Raw genomic sequence first — 16,852 nt, 5'->3', positions numbered from 1 at the left:
ACTAAATTTCCAAGAAAGAACCTGAATTGAACATTTACAGAGGCTGATTGAATGCTTAGAACTTCAGTGATCATACAGAAGTTGGGATGTTGCAGGTTCAGAGCCAAATTATCTTGGGCTATCTTAGCCCCTTGGACAGCCATTATTGGCCACCTCTGTGCATGAACTGACATTGTTGTGACTATTTGATAAATCCCTTTGGATAAATTCCACCAACCTCCAAACTAAGACCATCATCAGATACCAGCATCAGAGCCTATAGCTCAGATTTTGCAGGCTGACTGTGAGTTGTCTATCTGAGGTTCCTACTAATGTACTTCAAAAGTATCTTCATCCATGAATTTGTCATTACTATATAAGCTCTGTGAAACTGTTACCCAATTGGAATACTATATTTGGGGTGACCTAAATCTGTGTTCCCAGGACATGGTCACTCATATCTGGTTCCAGAATAAACTGTCTTTTATTCTCTCTGAACTGAGAGCTATGTCTTTTTTGTCAAATCAGGAAAAAAAAAAGATATAAACAACAAGAGAGAAAATCCTTCTCCAGTGTGGCTCCCTACACTTGCTGAGGCCCATGCCCAAGAGACAATACCAAGAGTTTGAGGTTGTCATGTAGAGACTGGTTCTTCCCTTGCCATATTGAAAATGAGCTGATATTTCTCCACACCTTTGTTGTCTTGTGTTCATGGTCTCTGAAAAGCCAACCTAGGGAAAAAGAGCTCCCATCACCTACCTGTACAGCTGCCTCCCTCGGGGAGAAGACTCTGTGCTCAGAAAGTAACTGTTGGGGAAAAAATAGCAAGGACATTAGAGGTGTATTTATTTTTCTCAATCTTAGTTTTTACCTGAATTTTCTAACCCATCAAAAAGAGAAGCAAGGGCTGTTTTGTTACTCAGTCATGGGAATTTGTTCCATATGTGAAACAGACGTGTCTTGCTTTGTAAAATAATCACTCTACTTCATAATCTTTCCCCAAGTCTTAAGAGTATGTGATAGGACTGCGTCTGTGTACAGTGCCTGTGTACAAAGCAAAGATAACAATTTTAAAATTTATTTTTATTTGTGTGTATCTGTATTTATATTTGCATGTGCATGCAAGTGCCCATGGGCACCAGAAGAGGGTGTCAGAGTCTTCTGTAGCAGAAATTACATGAAGTTGCAAGCCTCCTAATATGGGTACTGGGAACTGAATCTGGGTCCTCTGTAAGAGCAGTACATGGTTCAGCTCCAAAAGAATGCTTTCAAAGAAAGGGTTATTATTACATGGGTAGCTTGTTTGCACAAGAGCTTTGGTAAGAAAATTATTCTCTTATAATAGAAAACATTACACTTGACAATGCTGATGAGGAGCCCATGTAGAGAAGCAAAAACAATCACATTTTTTTAGCTGCTTCATCATAGGCTAAGATCCGTATCACTTCCCAGTTTCCCGATGTCAGATGCCGCACTGTAATTTGCTCGCTTTTACTCTGCAAAAAATAAAATTGAAATTATTGATTTCTCATTTTTACTCAAACAGTGTCTCCCTGGTAAACAAAAAAGAATATTGGAAGCCTCTGCTTCATCTAATTCTTTTGCAGCTAACTGAGTTTCCTACATTAAAACCAAGGACTCACACATGTTCTAATAAAGAGACCATGGTGGGAGAGGGCCTTTATCCCTGTGCTATATGAAAGCAATTCGGGAAATGCCAGGTGGCCATGCAGCTGTGAGGTATCCTGAGGGAAGCACTTGGTTCCGCTGTGAGACTTCTACTGAAACCGGTGGCAGCTGGACAGTTGCACGGCCTCACAGCAAACATTTCAGAAGAAACTTTACTGCAACTGAGCAACATGATTATTCCCCACCTTTCTTATGTGTGTACTGCTGTGACATTTGGTAAGCTGTATAATATACAAACCAGGACAAAGATGTCTGCATTCTCATATATTTTTCTCTCTACACGTGTCAGTAAATCACACATGCTCACATGATAGCTCCGTCCAGCACATATTGATCAGATCAGGCTAATGGCCCGTCTTTCACTATAGATGTACACCATTTCTTTGCAAACAGTTTTTGTTAGCTTTCTAAATATACAAAGATTAGTCAACACAATCATCCCATTGCGCTATAAAATGCCAGAAGTTGTTCATCCTCAGACTGTATTTATGATTCCCACATTTTTGTTTTTAAAAGTCAAATTTCTTAATGTTTCCAGAGGTACATGCCTGAGAAAACACCTGGAGATGGGGCTCTTGGTCATAGGACACACACATGCTCTTAACCTGTGATGACTTTCATGTTTGTGTTTGTTTTTGAGACTGGAGACTACTTTGCCTCAGCATCCTGGATGACAGGCATGTGGTACCACACATGATTCAGCCTCTGAGTGCTGGATTGCAGACATGTGTCAACATGCATGCCTGGCATTGCTTTTCAAATATCTGTCCACTGGCAACGTGAGCTTCCCTGGACTTCGTCTTTCATGTTTTCTCCCCGACACTTACTTATTTTTTATTCTTTATTTTCTGTCAAGTGGAACTAAAAATTCTATTTATTTAAAAAATATACAAAGGTTGAGAAAGCTAAATATAAAATGATTTCATTAATGTACAATGCTTTGAATATGTTTATTATTTTTCCTTTTCCTTGGGGAATCATTTGAAAGCAAGATGAACACAGGAGGGTTTGTGACCTCTGAACATACTGGCAAGCATCTTTCTGGGAAGGTGTCCCCATATCACCGAATTATAATAATAAAAATTACATTAACATATTTGAGAATTCATATATGAATACTGTATTTACATTATTTATACCCATTTCTCTCCCCTTCAACTCTTATGTACACCCAACGACCTTTCAAATTCTTTACTTCTTCTTTAATTATTGTTTTCTCTCTCTCTCTCACACACACACACATATATACACAGATGTGTATATGTATATTTTTGTCTATAAACACATGTATGTATATGTAAGTGTAACCCATAGAGTTGATTTAGTATTGCTCATATGCACATGTGTTTAATACTGACCACGTGACATTGGATAACCTAGCAGAAGCTCATCTTTTCTTAGCAATCATGAACAGACTAAAGCTTTCCATCCAGGATTGTAGTTCTCAACTTCCTAATGCCATGACACTTCAATACAGTTTAATACAGAACTTTAATACAGTTCCTCATGCAGTGGTGACCACAATCATAAAATTATTTCATTGCTACTATATAACTACAATTCTGCTACTGTTTTTAATCATGATATAAATATCTGATACACGACCCCTAAAAGGGTCATGACTCAAAGGTTGAGAGCCGCTGATGTAGGGGCTGTGAGAGACTTCCCTCACCCATGTTGGAATCTTTAATGTCTTAGAAAGTAAAAGGCAAAGGCCAGGAGGATAGCTCAGTGGGCAAAAGCACTTGCCAAACAAGCCTTATGACCTGAGTTTAAATTCCAGAACCCATAGTGAAAGGGATATTAGCAACTTTTGAATGCTGTCTGCTGACTTCCATACATCCTCACAAGCAGTGACTACATACACACACAAACAAATAAATTGAAAAAATTAAAGGCAAAGTTGGAAATAAAATACATCTATGTTGTTCATGTATTAAAGTGTTTATAAGCAAATAAAGTAGAACTAGATAGGTGGAATACAAATAAAGGATACAATAAGAAATTGGTTGTGTTTTATTATATGTCTAGGACAAGAAATTATATATAAAAAAGAACTTTGGCTTTTGAAAAGTTGTTATTAACTCTCAGTTTTATAGCATTGTCCTGACAAAATGTTGCTGTCTGAGGAATATTCCCAAGACATCTTTGTTCAGAATGTAGATATATGATTGGGGGAATTTTCTTACCACAGCTTACTGCCAATTCCATTTGCAACAGAAAGCAAACCCATGGTCTATATGCCACTCTGTTTCCATAGTAACACATTTTTTCTTCAAAACATTCTTAGTCTTCTACATTTTAACCTTTTTCTTAAATTCTCTATTCCTGTCCACTATGTTGGTGCATGCCTACAATCTCTCAGCTCAGAAGCCTGAGGCAGGAAGATTGGGAACTATCTGACAGCCTGGCTACACTCTAATCTGGGATACATCACCAGAACCTACTTCAATGAAACTAAGAAAACAAATGGAAGGAATCTTGTTCTTATAAATTCTCTGGCCTTCTGGCTGTCATTATTCACATTATACCAAGTTCTTTATGCAGTATCTGAGGTAATAATATGATTTAAGTCTTTGTAGACCAAAGGTACAGATGAAAGGACAACAGAAAATCTGTGAAATTTTAGCCAGTTACCTGCCAAAGGCCAGCTTGGAATTCTAAACTACATCAGGCAGTTATCCTTACTTGCTTTCAGGATCTGCTTTGATTGCTCTAAGAACAGAGTCCAAATACATCAATATTATAGCTATAATTTCAATTTCAAGATGAAAAATCACTTTAAACATCATAATGATTTTTTATATTTATGAATATTTTGAAAGACTTTTGGCTCACAAATTTCTGAGTCGACTATTTTGTCTGTTTCTCAGTAAATTTTCATGTTTATGTGGATTGTTTGAGTTGGTAATGAATAAAACTCAAACCTTTTGAGAAATGCTTGAATAAAGTGTATAGAAGAACATAAGCATGTAATATTCACTTCAAAGATGTATTTGCTCCCAAATATTACATATTTAAAGCCAGTGATAATGGTGCATACTCAGCACAGGAATAGGGGCCTGAGCAGGGAGATCAGGAGCTGAGCCTAGACTGCACCTCATAAGTCAAAAGCCAGACTGTGCTAAATTGTGAGAATGTATCTCAGAGTCATAAAAAATTACTGCAAGAAAGTTACACTTCTAAGATTATGAAAAAAATCTATTGTTGGAAGCATTATAGGAAGCTCATGACCTTTTAATTTTATTTACAATATCCATCATGTCCAGTTGTTTCATTTCTAACAAGGTAAATAACCTCTAGTGGAGAACACGAACCCATTTTTCCCACTGAGGGCCTCACTAATTTTCCCACCTCCTGCATTAGAACACTGTATTCCATAAGAGTAAACATTAACTTTTGTATGGACTCCCAGCAACTCATTTCAAACAAATCAGAATGTGTTAAATTAATATCAAGCACATAAAAATAAACGTATAAACTTGATTAATTTATACAAGGGGATGTCTGAACTGAGGATAGTTTTGCAGATACTTTCAGGAAACATAAAGCCAGAGAAAGAAAATTTACATTTTTAGCATTGATAACTGAGTGTGTGTGTGTGTGTGTGTGTGTGTGTGTGTGTGTGTGTGTGTGTGTGTACATGGTATATGTGTGAAGGTCAGAGGACAACCTGTGGGAGTCATGTCTCTCCTTCCACCATGTAAGTCCCAGTGATTAAATTCATGATGTCATGTTTGGCCACAAGTAGTTTTTCCAGTTAAACTATCTCTCACGGCAAGGAATGCAAATTTAACAATGTAAAAAATAATACAAATTTTTATTACACAGGAGTGTATCTTGTTCTGAATCCATAATCTCTTCTACATAAACTTGGCAGGAGAGAAACACGGAATGCAGATCTGAACCTGCGTGTAGTTCTGAAAGAGGCTGCACTATAGCAATATAGCTTCAATTCAACTCTTTAACTTTAAATTCAGAATAAACAGCAAACAGTCATGTGACTTAGTTCATTCTCCAAAGAGGGCTGGAAATCTAGAATGAAGCGGCTGTATCAGAGACTAGACATCACACACAGACACACACAACACACACACACACACACACACACACACACACACGCTGAATTATTGATGATTTTATCTCATGCAGAAGAGTAATATATGAGCCATGCATTTCTATTAACAAAGCTGGAAGCACGTTGGCACATTCAGCAGTGCCTGTGTTTCTCTCCTGATAACTCCCTGTTTATTCAAATATCTGATATTAAATTCTGACTAAAGTCTATGGCCTCTAAATAAGGGAAATACTGTACTGCTCAAAAATAGCATGCCTTCATTTACTGTCTATTCATCACAGGAAATGAACTCATTGTTTTCAGACAATGTCCTAATCAGATAGAGTAGTGAAATTTAATGAAAAACTTTTATTAGGTTGATTAGGTGATAGGATTATGAATTGGGAGCATGCTATTCTCTACAGTGCTTATAATGAATAAGGGAACTTAAATGGTTCTGAGTGGAATCATCAACTCTACTGTGAGAAACTTGTTGTTGTATAGACAAAGTGAGTAGATGCAACAATGAACATTTTTTTACTCAACCCAGCTTGGGAAGATGACAGTCTGGAAACTCTGCTCACCCTTCTCTGAGTGGGAGAGATATGGTGAGGGTTAATCTTGATTTTCAATATGACAAGATTTGTAATAACCTGGGAGATGTTCCTCTGGGCATGCCCAAGAGGGAGTCTCTAGTTTGGGTTAACTGAGGAAGGAAGATGTGCCCTAAATGTGGGCAGCTGTATTCCATGGTCTGCATTCTGGCACTGAATAAACTAGAAGTGAGCTGAATACCAGCACTCATCTCTCTCTGTTTCCTGACTATGGTCACTATGAGCCTTCCCACCATGATGGATTGTATTCTCAAGCTGGGAGCAAAATAAATGTTATTGTTGTTGGGTATTTTGTCACAGCAGTGAGGAGAGTGACTAGTAGAGGGGCCATGTACAAATAACTGCTCAGAGGAACCGTCTCACATTCAACAACAGGGAGGTACACATTGTTCATAAGAACAACTATGTTCATGTGTCTGTGTCTATGTGAATGCATGTGCATGTATGTGAAGGTGCACATTCCTATGTCCATGGATAGAAACCCCAAGAGGGTACTGTGTGTCCTCTTATAGTACTTTTCTCCTAGTCCACAGAGGCAGAATCTCTTCCTGAACCTGGGGCATGTATTATGGCCAGGTTGGAAACCAGCAAGGCCTATCAGTACTCCTGCCCCAGCTACTCTAAGAACTAGAAGGACAGCCATTTTGGGCACTGGGTCCAAACTCTGGTAATTGTGGAGTAAGTGCTCTTAGCCACCAAGTCATCTATCTAATCATCCGAATAATGTTGTCAGCTATCATTTTAATAGACTATGTGAAACTGAAGGAAATGTTCATAACTCTGCCTTCATATTTTCATAATGAAAGCAGTTTGGAAACATGTATATAAAGATATACAAATATTTTACTTTGGATGCAGAAACTGTAATTTTACTAACACATATTACATAATAATCCAATATACAAATGAATATGTGCTATGCATATGGCCTCACTGAAACATTGAGCAAATAGTTGATATTATAAATATACTTCAAGTCAACTAAATGCTAATAAAAAGTATTAGTTTAATAATTATTTGGTATTATGAAAAAGTACATATTTAGAATCTAAATTTCAAATGTTATGATGAAGGCAAGGAGATAATTCACTCTGCAAAATAAATGCTGTCAAAGTAGAAGGACCTGAGTTTGATTCCCATGGGAAAAATTTGGGGAAAAAAACCATCGCAAGTGGCCACAGGGGTATGTGCTTCATCATCCCATGGACAAGCAGATCCCCGAGGCTCATGGTCCCAACAACCCAGTTTCTGGTGAGCTGTGAGAGGTCCTTCTCCAATATTGAAATAGATAGTACCAGAGGAGTGACACTCAAGGTTGACATCTGCCCTCCACACATGCACTTGTGAATACACACACAGAGAAGGGAAATGAGATAAAAAGAGAGAGAATATCATAATGTAATAGTGTATTTTACAGAAATTATAATAATATTTAATGAGAGACTAAGAAAAATAAAAGAATTATTTTTCCTTATTGAAATACCTTGACAAGGGATAGACTCCATAAATGTGAAAAAAATCCACTAAAAGCTCATGAGCACAACCCTTACACTCTAAACTGAAGAGAGCCCAAGAGCACTTGAGAAGCTTGCCCTCTGATATTTTTATCTACACTTGTGCAAGTGAGCAAAATGTTTGCAAAGATTTACTGGTCTCATTCAATAACCACTTCAAAAAAATGAACCTGGCCTGAGTGAGTCAGGAGATTACCAGACACAATTGAGCCCTATGGAAGTTATGAATTCAGGTCACCATGTTGCCAGGGCTCATCATGACCAGCATTCTCTACCTGTCCATTAGCAGTGGACTACTGCCCAAGGCAAGACCAGGAAGATGATGCAAGGCCAACAGTGCCATGTTGAGAGGTGCACTTCTTTTTTCATTATAAATGATAGTGCTTTGTTTTGAAGAGCCACTTGGCACTATACATGAAACCTAAACAAACACATTTTATTTGCTTGTGACTTCCTTGGTGAAATGGGGAGTGTACAATTTGGGTTGTCAACATAACTGGATCTGGATTTGATCAGAAGGCAATCATCTGACCATTTCTGTGACAGGTATTTTGGTCAGATTATTGGAAGTGGAAATATCTACCCTAAATATGGGCAGCATTTCCCTGTGATAGTCCAAATCAAAGGCCATGAAAGAAGAAAAGCTTTTGCTTTCGTCTACCCATCTTCAGTCTTGCAACTAAGTTCATCTACCCTATCAATGTTGCATCTGTTTGCTAAGACTAGAATCAACATCTTTAGGCATTAGATACATAGTGAAGGTGACTCTTTAGTAATTGTTCAGGTCTTCAGGGCCTGACTGGGACTACTGAGACATCCAGCCATATGGACTGAGAAACTGCTGGATTATTTACCTGTCCAGTGTGAGACAGCCATTGTTGGTCTTCCCCACTGTATCATGTAAGACAATCTTATGATTCCTTTTGTTGTTGTTGTTGTTGTTGTTGTTTTTTGGTTTTTCGAGACAGGGTTTCTCTGTGTAGCTTTGTGCCTCTCCTGGAACTCACTTGGTAGTCCAGGCTGGCCTCGAACTCACAGAGATCCGCCTGGCTCTGCCTCCCGAGTGCTGGGATTAAAGGCGTGCGCCACCACTGCCTGGCTTAATTCCTCTTTTATTATGCACTTATTCTATCAGTTCTTTTCCTCTAGAGAACACTGATTAATACACTTAGGACTCTTTGAACATTTAGAAATGTATTCTTGTTGGGCAATTGGAAATAGAAGTGTTTGTGACTAAGATTGCTTGTCTGAGAATCTAACATCAAAGAGTAGAATACCTTTAATGATGAAAAATGGATCATTTAAAGAAAGCATAACAAGTCTGCTTGAGTGAATGCTACAGTTCTGTTAAAACCACATTTCAGAATATGCTAAATGCAAAATATTAAAAATTCCATTAGAGGATATCAGAAAACTGTGTATCGTTCCTGAAATATTGCAAACCTAAATTACATTAATTGAAATCTTTAAAGAAGAAGTTCATATTTTTAATGTAAAAAGGAACCAGAAATATATGCACCAAATGATGAAAAGCTTAATAGCAGGGATAGACAGGACTGCAAGGCATTTATTTATTCTCTCATTAATTTAGTCAGGTATTAATTCTTCAAAAATGTTGTGTGGACTATGCATCAGCAGTCTTATACAATTAATAAAGCAGCTTTATTGTTGTTGTTAAAGTGAAACAAGAAGTTTCAAACCTGGTCCCCTAATTTGTGGATATGTATGCATGTGTGTGTGTGAAGCTGCACCTGTGCGTGTATACATGTGAGTGAGTTCTGTGCATATTTATGAACTATAAACTGTTTTCACCTGGATAACAATTTATGACCCCTTAGCAAATATATTAATTTGAGTCAAGATACAGGAATCTTACAAATAATATCACAGGCTTGTACTTTTCTCAGTAAGGCAAATTATAAATGCCCTGAATGACAACCGGCATAGAGCAAAAAGGTTTCTGCTTCAATGACAATCTTTCACACTCTGCATGAAAGATGAACAGAGCCAACACAGCTGCTTCATGAAGTTGCTCTGGACATTGCAGAAATACTGAATGAAAGTGCATGCCAGGCTGTGTCAGGGAGAAGATGAAGTTCCTTTAAAGGCATCAAGGGAAATGCCTGGTCCATTCCTTACTAAGGAGTTATTGACAGAAGACTGTTGCTGGAGGAGAATCATTCTTCTCTTGAGATGTGGCCACTGGTCTGTTTCCCATGCTTCATCAGTTGCCCCACGCAGGTACATATATGCAACACTAACTAGACTTGGTGTTTATAAGACAACAAAAAATGAAGTTGAATGAGGGATGTATTAAAGGAGACATGGAGAAAACAGGGTAACATGGGAAGTATGGTCATATTCCATTGTATACATATATGAAAATCACAAGAATAAAGGAAAAAATTCAAAAAAAAATTAAGAGAAACTCTTAACTAAATGGGAAGTTCCTTTTTTGGAGGACACCATCTGCCCAACACAATACTAGATACTGTCTCCTTTCTTAATAAGTAAACCAACTTCTTTTGAAATTGTGCATATCATAGTATATTGTACATATTTTTCTAGCCTCCACTCTCCAATTTATTTGTAAATTTTTTCTTTGGTGTGAGTATACATATACATGTATATGTTTGTCTGCCTCTGTGTGTAAACCAGAGGTTGACATAGGTGTCTTCTAAAATTCAGTTCTTCCTTGTCTTTTGAGACAGGATTTCTCCCTGAACACAGTGCTCTTGAGCTGGCTAGACTGGATGGCCAGTAAGCTATGGTGATCCACCTGTTTCCAACCCCCAAACATTACAGATGTCACTGGCCGTGCCTGCATTTTAGGTACTATGAGTCAAAAGTCAAGCCCTCTTGCCTGCATATGGATTGCTTTTCCAATGGGACCATCTTGGGTGTTAAAAGGGTAGATGAATATAAGAGTATGGGATTTTACCAATTCAAACAAAACTGAATAAGTGGCTCAGTGGTTAGGAGGACATGCTGCTCTTCCAAACGGCCTCTGTTTGAGTCCCAGCACCCATGTTGGCTGGATTACAACCAGCTGTAATTGCAGCTCCAGAAGATCTAACATTCTCTTCAGGCCTCCAAGGGAACACACACACACACACACACACACACACACACACACACACACACGAATAGATATGTCCTTACACACACACACAAGTTTTAAGATGAATCTTAAAAATAAAGATTCAATAAAATCCCCTGATTATTTATAATATTTATAAGGTGCAATTTGTTGGACAACCTATTTCCCCCAGCACTAATGATCACCAAGTTTACTTAGCAAAAGATAAATAAAGCAATTTCCTAATGATCCATTTTTCATATAGAAACTGAAAATATTACCTTAAAATCCTACCTACCTGTTCTAATAAATCAATAGTTTGACACAGAAAGCCTCAGAAATTTATACATATATAAATACATGTATTTATTTAGAAGTAAATGTAATTGCATTATTCACGGATGTATAATTAACTTGTCCACTTTTCTACCTTAATAACATACTATGAAAACCAGTCTTCCTTTTTACTGTAGAAATTACATATACCCTAATTTTTTTTCAACCTTGATGGAAATTAAAGTCCATTTGTGAAGATTGATTAATAATGCAAACCCTAGATAGCGTTGTACTGACATCATATTTTGTGAATCCAAAATAAAAATTGCTAGATACAAATATGTATATAGATAACAGTAACTTCTCTATGTTTTTATTAGTATATGCCAATTATACACAATAGGTTTCATGGTGACATTTTCAGACCTACATCACATATTTAGATCCCATTCACTCTCACATGGCTCTCTTGTCCCTTCCCACTTCTGCTGACCCTTTTCTTTTCCCAGACAGGCCCCCTTCTAAATCTAGGATTTTGGATGTTCCAATGAGCTTTATTAAAGTTGCATCAGCCTCAGAATAATCACAAGAGTTGAAGGATCTGAGAACTTAAATAAGCCAAGGTTGTGAGGGCTTTTATGCCACATTTATATTTAAATTTTGTAAAAAGAAAAAAAAGATAATTTGACAACATGCTTCGGAAGGTCTCATAATATTTCAATTTACTCACAATTAGTTGTCATTATAAAACTCTCTTTGTGTGAGTAGAATGTTTATTTTACTTCCAAGGATGCTTGTTTCCTCCTGAAAGTTCGTTATTGAAAATTACATTTAAATTGACTCATTAATCTTGACATATTTAAATCAGCTATTAATAACTTTCTGATTTTAAAATAATTCAAACTTTTAAAATTGTTTTTGAGATTTAGAAGGAATAACGTTTCTTTACTCTTATTAGAAATTCCCCAAAATACAGTATGGCCTCTGCATCACATTGAAACTTATTTTATTTTGAATTTTAAAATCTGCACTGCATTTTCTAGTATATATGCATTTTCAATTTACTGTACCATTCGATTTTGATAGGGATTTACTTGGTTTTGAATATTCAAATTTTGATAATATCCATTTATTTATTTTTGAGTGTACACTATGTACATGTTTGGCTGCACATTCTATAGCACGCATGTGTAAGTCAGATGACACATTGTGAAGTCTGTTGTTTCTTTCCATCTTTAAATGCATTTCACAGATGGAACTCAGATAGCCCGGTCTGCAAGGAAAGTCCCTTTACCTACTGAGCAACTTTGTCAGTCCGAACATTCAAGCCCTATGTGATGCCTGGAGAGTGTTACTGCTACAAAATATGAAGTGTGCATTTAATGGACAAAACCTCTCTAGATTGTTCCCGGGCTCCTAATACTAGCATGCTTTTTAGTTCTTAAGCTCTATATCCCATTTGGGTGTGGTGACACACACCTTGAATCTCAGCACTCAGGAGGCAGAGGCAGGTGGATCTTTGTGTGTCTGAGGACAGCCTGGTTTACATAGTGAGTTTCAGGACAGCTGAGCTATGTAGTAGACCCTGTCTCAAAATGACAAAAAACAAAGCTGTCTGTCCTGGAGGTGGGGATGTAGCTCACGTGGCAGAGTACTTGTTTAGCAGATATAAAGCTTGGGCTTGATCCCCAGAACTGCATAAACTGAGATGGTGGCTTATGTCTATAATCCTGGCAGCTGGTGGTGGAGTCAGGGAAGGTCATCATCTACTATATAGTGAGTCCAAGGCAGCCCTGGGCTATAGGAGACCTTGTCTAAATAAATAAATAAAACTGCATGCCCAGGCCCTCAACTCACAGCACATACTGCTGACTACATTGTGGTGAGGCAACTTGAATATATGTGTAATGTGTGTTGATGGCATCATCTTCCGAAAATATGTGTGAGCTCCATGTGCTTAGGTAAATAGCACTCACTCTAGGCTCCGAATGGCACAGGAATTGGGCCTTTGGGACCGGGAAGATGATTTAGTTGGTACATCTCTCATCGTATATGCATGAGGGCATGAGCTTCAAACCCCAGAGCCCAGGTAAGAGTCAGAGTTGGTCGCACACATCTGTAACTCTGAGCCCTCTGTAGTGAGATGAGAGGTAGGGACTGTAGAGCCTCTGGAGGCTCCTATGTCTGCTGGCCTTGCAAAAGCTGAATTTAAAATGAAGGGACCCTGCCCCAAAAAAGTGAAAGGGAAGAACTGACACCAGAGATCATCCTCTGGCCTCCACAGGTGAGCCACTGTTCATGTGCACCTGTGCACACACACACACACACACACACACACACACACAACACCCAAATTCAAATCAAAGAGCCTTGAGCCTTCAATGACAATGAAGCTAAACCAAATAAAGATCCCAGGACCTACCTGGACCAGGAACATGGCTATGTGGTGGAATTCTCCTCGGCCACCTTGTTTGACAGGAACAGTCATGAAGAACTTGCTTCCATCTCTTGAAAATACAGGCTCCTCGTTCTATAACGGAGAAGGGCATGGAAGAATCTCAGAGCTTAGATGTGGCACTTTCTACTCTGCATCAAGCACAGGCTGCTGCTTGATTTTGAATTAATTTGGGAAATAGAAAAATTGTTTAGAAATAAAGAGTGCAGCATTTAGAATTTTAAAAAGTGAATTTAATGTCATATTATGTGTATTAATATCACAAGTTGAAAGAATGGGGAAGTTCCATGCATGGGAGATGAAAATGATTAAAAATAGACAGAAGACCTGTGTCAATGAATACAGACAAGAAATATAATATCTTGACCTGAGTCTGCACTCAGAAATTTATCTCTTAAACATAAGAAAATGGTGAATGAATTATACAGGCCAGTTAATCAATTTTTTTTAAATCATAAAAAGGTTTTAAGAAGCATTTTTATAAAACCTTCTACTGAACAACTTTACTACCAGGAGAGTCATTTCTAACAGTTCACACCACATTTGCTGAAAATACAAAAGATAAAATGTCATAAATTGGAAATAACAGGAGATAATTTACACTAAATCCCCTGTCATTAATGCTCATTTCTCCTCAAACACACACACACACACACACACACACACACACACACACACACACACTGCTCACTTCAAGCTGTGAACCTCAGGTGAATTTTTAATTAAATCACAGTGATAAACATGTATATAATTACTAAGTCTTTGAAAATTATTACATTAGTTATATATACATTCACACAGATATATATTGTGTTTTGTGTGGTGCATGCATGTGTGTGTGTGTGTGTGTGTGTGAGAGAGAGAGAGAGAGAGAGAGAGAGAGAGAGAGAGAGAGAGAGAGAAAGAGAGAGAGAGAGAAAGGGCACCTGCTCAGGAAGAACAAATATATATTAATTTTACATAGAGACATATATGTACACACACAAAAATGTACACACATGGCCATGCACACACAATACATTAGGAAAGCTGACATCTGTTAAAGTATCACATTCCTTTTTATCTAATTAAGGAATTTTCTATATGTGGTATTATTTCCTATGTAAGATTTAAAATTTTTAAATTTTTATTATTTTAAATTATAATAATTTGACAGACAGGCAGTGTCTGTGGAGACCAGAGGTGTAGGATCCTCTGGAGCTAGAGTTAGAGGTAGTTGTGAGTGACCCAAGTGGTTACATGGAACCAAACTCAGGTCCTTTGCAAAAGTGCATGTTATAACCACCAAACCATTTCTCCTGCCCCTGTTGTAAGACTTCCAAATGTCCTGGCCCTGCAAATGTCCTCACCTTGCTACCATGAACTTCTCCTCTCTCCTTTTACTCTCCCTGGGCCAGAGCTAACTCTTACTTCACCATGGCCTTCATACTTTTCTACTTGGTATCTAGCTCTGCCTTTTAGGTCTGAATGGTTTATTCTAGTGTCACCTTCTTCGTCATTACCATCCGCTGCTGCTAACAGCTTTGGTTTGCTTTAATTCTCTATTTCCTGCACCACCTAATGCCACTCAGCATGGGCACTGCATATGTGTGCATCTGTTTGTAGGTGTGTGACTCATGGATGCACGCAGCACTGCTCTGCCCCATGTGTAACACGAGGCAAGGAGATGACAGCCTTCAGTGATACATCCCCAGCACCTGGGATGGACACTCTTAACAGCAGTGCCGAGATAATTTTCATTTTTTACTTTGTGGATATTCATGAAAAAAAAGTATAATAATATATGTAATAAGTGGAAAACTCTGAGGTAATTTGAGGTTGAGAAAAATCACATACCACATAATAAAAACACAAAACACATGACTGAGTTCACCCCACTCTTTCCCTCTCTGCCTTCCTCCATGGAGCATCCTTCACTTGAACAAGGCTTCTGGGAAACACAGCACTGGACCTGAGCTTGACCCTGTAAACTTTGAGTGGGCTACACACTTGCCATCCCTCTTCAGGCACTTGGAAGTTAGACCATTTCTTTCAACTATCCTGAAAGGGGCTGCACTGCCGCCGCCGCCATCCTAATTGTCATAGTAATGTGCTTTCAGTCATTACCACATTCAGCTCTTCTAGTTCATGAAATTTTAAGCATTCAGTAAGATTCCCATAGTCTGCTGAAGGAAAAAAAAAATCAACTCTGACAGACCACCAAGTGCATTTTCTTACTGAATAATTGATAGCTGGGTGTTTCGTTGGGCTTCTAGTCAGCATTCGTAAAGTTGGATTTAATATAGCCATGCCTGTTAAACTATTAGGAATTTTCATTATGGTGATATTTAATTTGTGCTGAAATGTGATTTTATTTGTATGTTAATAAATAAATGTGCCTGGGGGTCAGAGCTAGTGGCAAGCCATAGCAGAAGTCTGGCAGTGGTAGCACATGACCTTAATCCCAATCACATGACAGGCAGATCTCTGTGTGTTCAAGGACACCACCAGCATGGAGACACATGCCTTTAATCTCAATACCAACCATAGAGACCTGGAGGTCTGTATGGACAGGCAGTGACGAGGAAGCCACATGAGATGGCAGAACAGAAAGTAAATAAAAAGAAAGACACATAGGAAGTAGGCCTTTTTCTGAGGGGAAGGACGGCAGCGGCAACAGGTGATAAGAAGGCGGTTTTAATCTCAGCTCTTAGCTACAACCTGACCTCTTGGGCTTTTAACTCTGCATTTGTTTCTGTGTTTCTTATTTAATAAACCATTCAGAATTACATCTACGTTTCATGGCTCTAAAAAGTGATAGAATAATGTATGTGAAGGAGAGCAATTCAGAAGACATCAATGTCCATCAGGTTCTTAATTCATATTAGTTTTATTTTAGTGACTAGTTTAATTGAATGAAATCATATTATTAGTTATAAATTCAAATTTTTATTTCCACTTTATTTTGCTTAATAACAGGGTAAAATTCTATTAATACACATATACATATAGAGAGCACAATAAAATATTCCTTTCTCCCTATGTGTACAGCTGTCTGTATATCTGCCTGGAATCTATTCAAGCAAGTAAGAATGTGATTCTATCAACAGTCTTTCCATCTTCTTTTTGCCAGTCAAGAAATGTGGATGGCAGTATTTTTGTGTTGAATACTGCAGTGGGCATATATTTCAACGAGGAGCAACAGAGAAC

The 16,852-nt window shown here is 37.9% G+C and overlaps 1 protein-coding gene across 3 annotated transcripts in view; it reads right to left on the bottom strand.

The window, feature by feature from the left end:
• Dpp10 (dipeptidyl peptidase like 10) overlaps positions 1-16,852 on the bottom strand; it is a 1,509,398-nt gene that overhangs the window by 48,287 nt on the left and 1,444,259 nt on the right. For all 3 annotated transcript variants that reach the window (XM_028883881.2, XM_028883880.2, XM_028883882.2), the window contains exons 13-15: positions 13,631-13,738; positions 1,384-1,475; positions 739-786 (exon numbers count right to left, since the gene is read on the bottom strand). In XM_028883881.2, the coding sequence (XP_028739714.1) occupies positions 739-786; positions 1,384-1,475; positions 13,631-13,738 (248 nt within the window). The remainder of the gene's footprint in view (positions 1-738; positions 787-1,383; positions 1,476-13,630; positions 13,739-16,852) is intronic.

Source organism: Peromyscus leucopus, chromosome 15, assembly GCF_004664715.2.
Source record: "Peromyscus leucopus breed LL Stock chromosome 15, UCI_PerLeu_2.1, whole genome shotgun sequence".
Taxonomy (NCBI): Eukaryota; Metazoa; Chordata; class Mammalia; order Rodentia; family Cricetidae; genus Peromyscus; species Peromyscus leucopus.
Note: the sequence above shows the minus strand (reverse complement) of the source record. Positions and strands in the feature narration are given on the sequence as shown.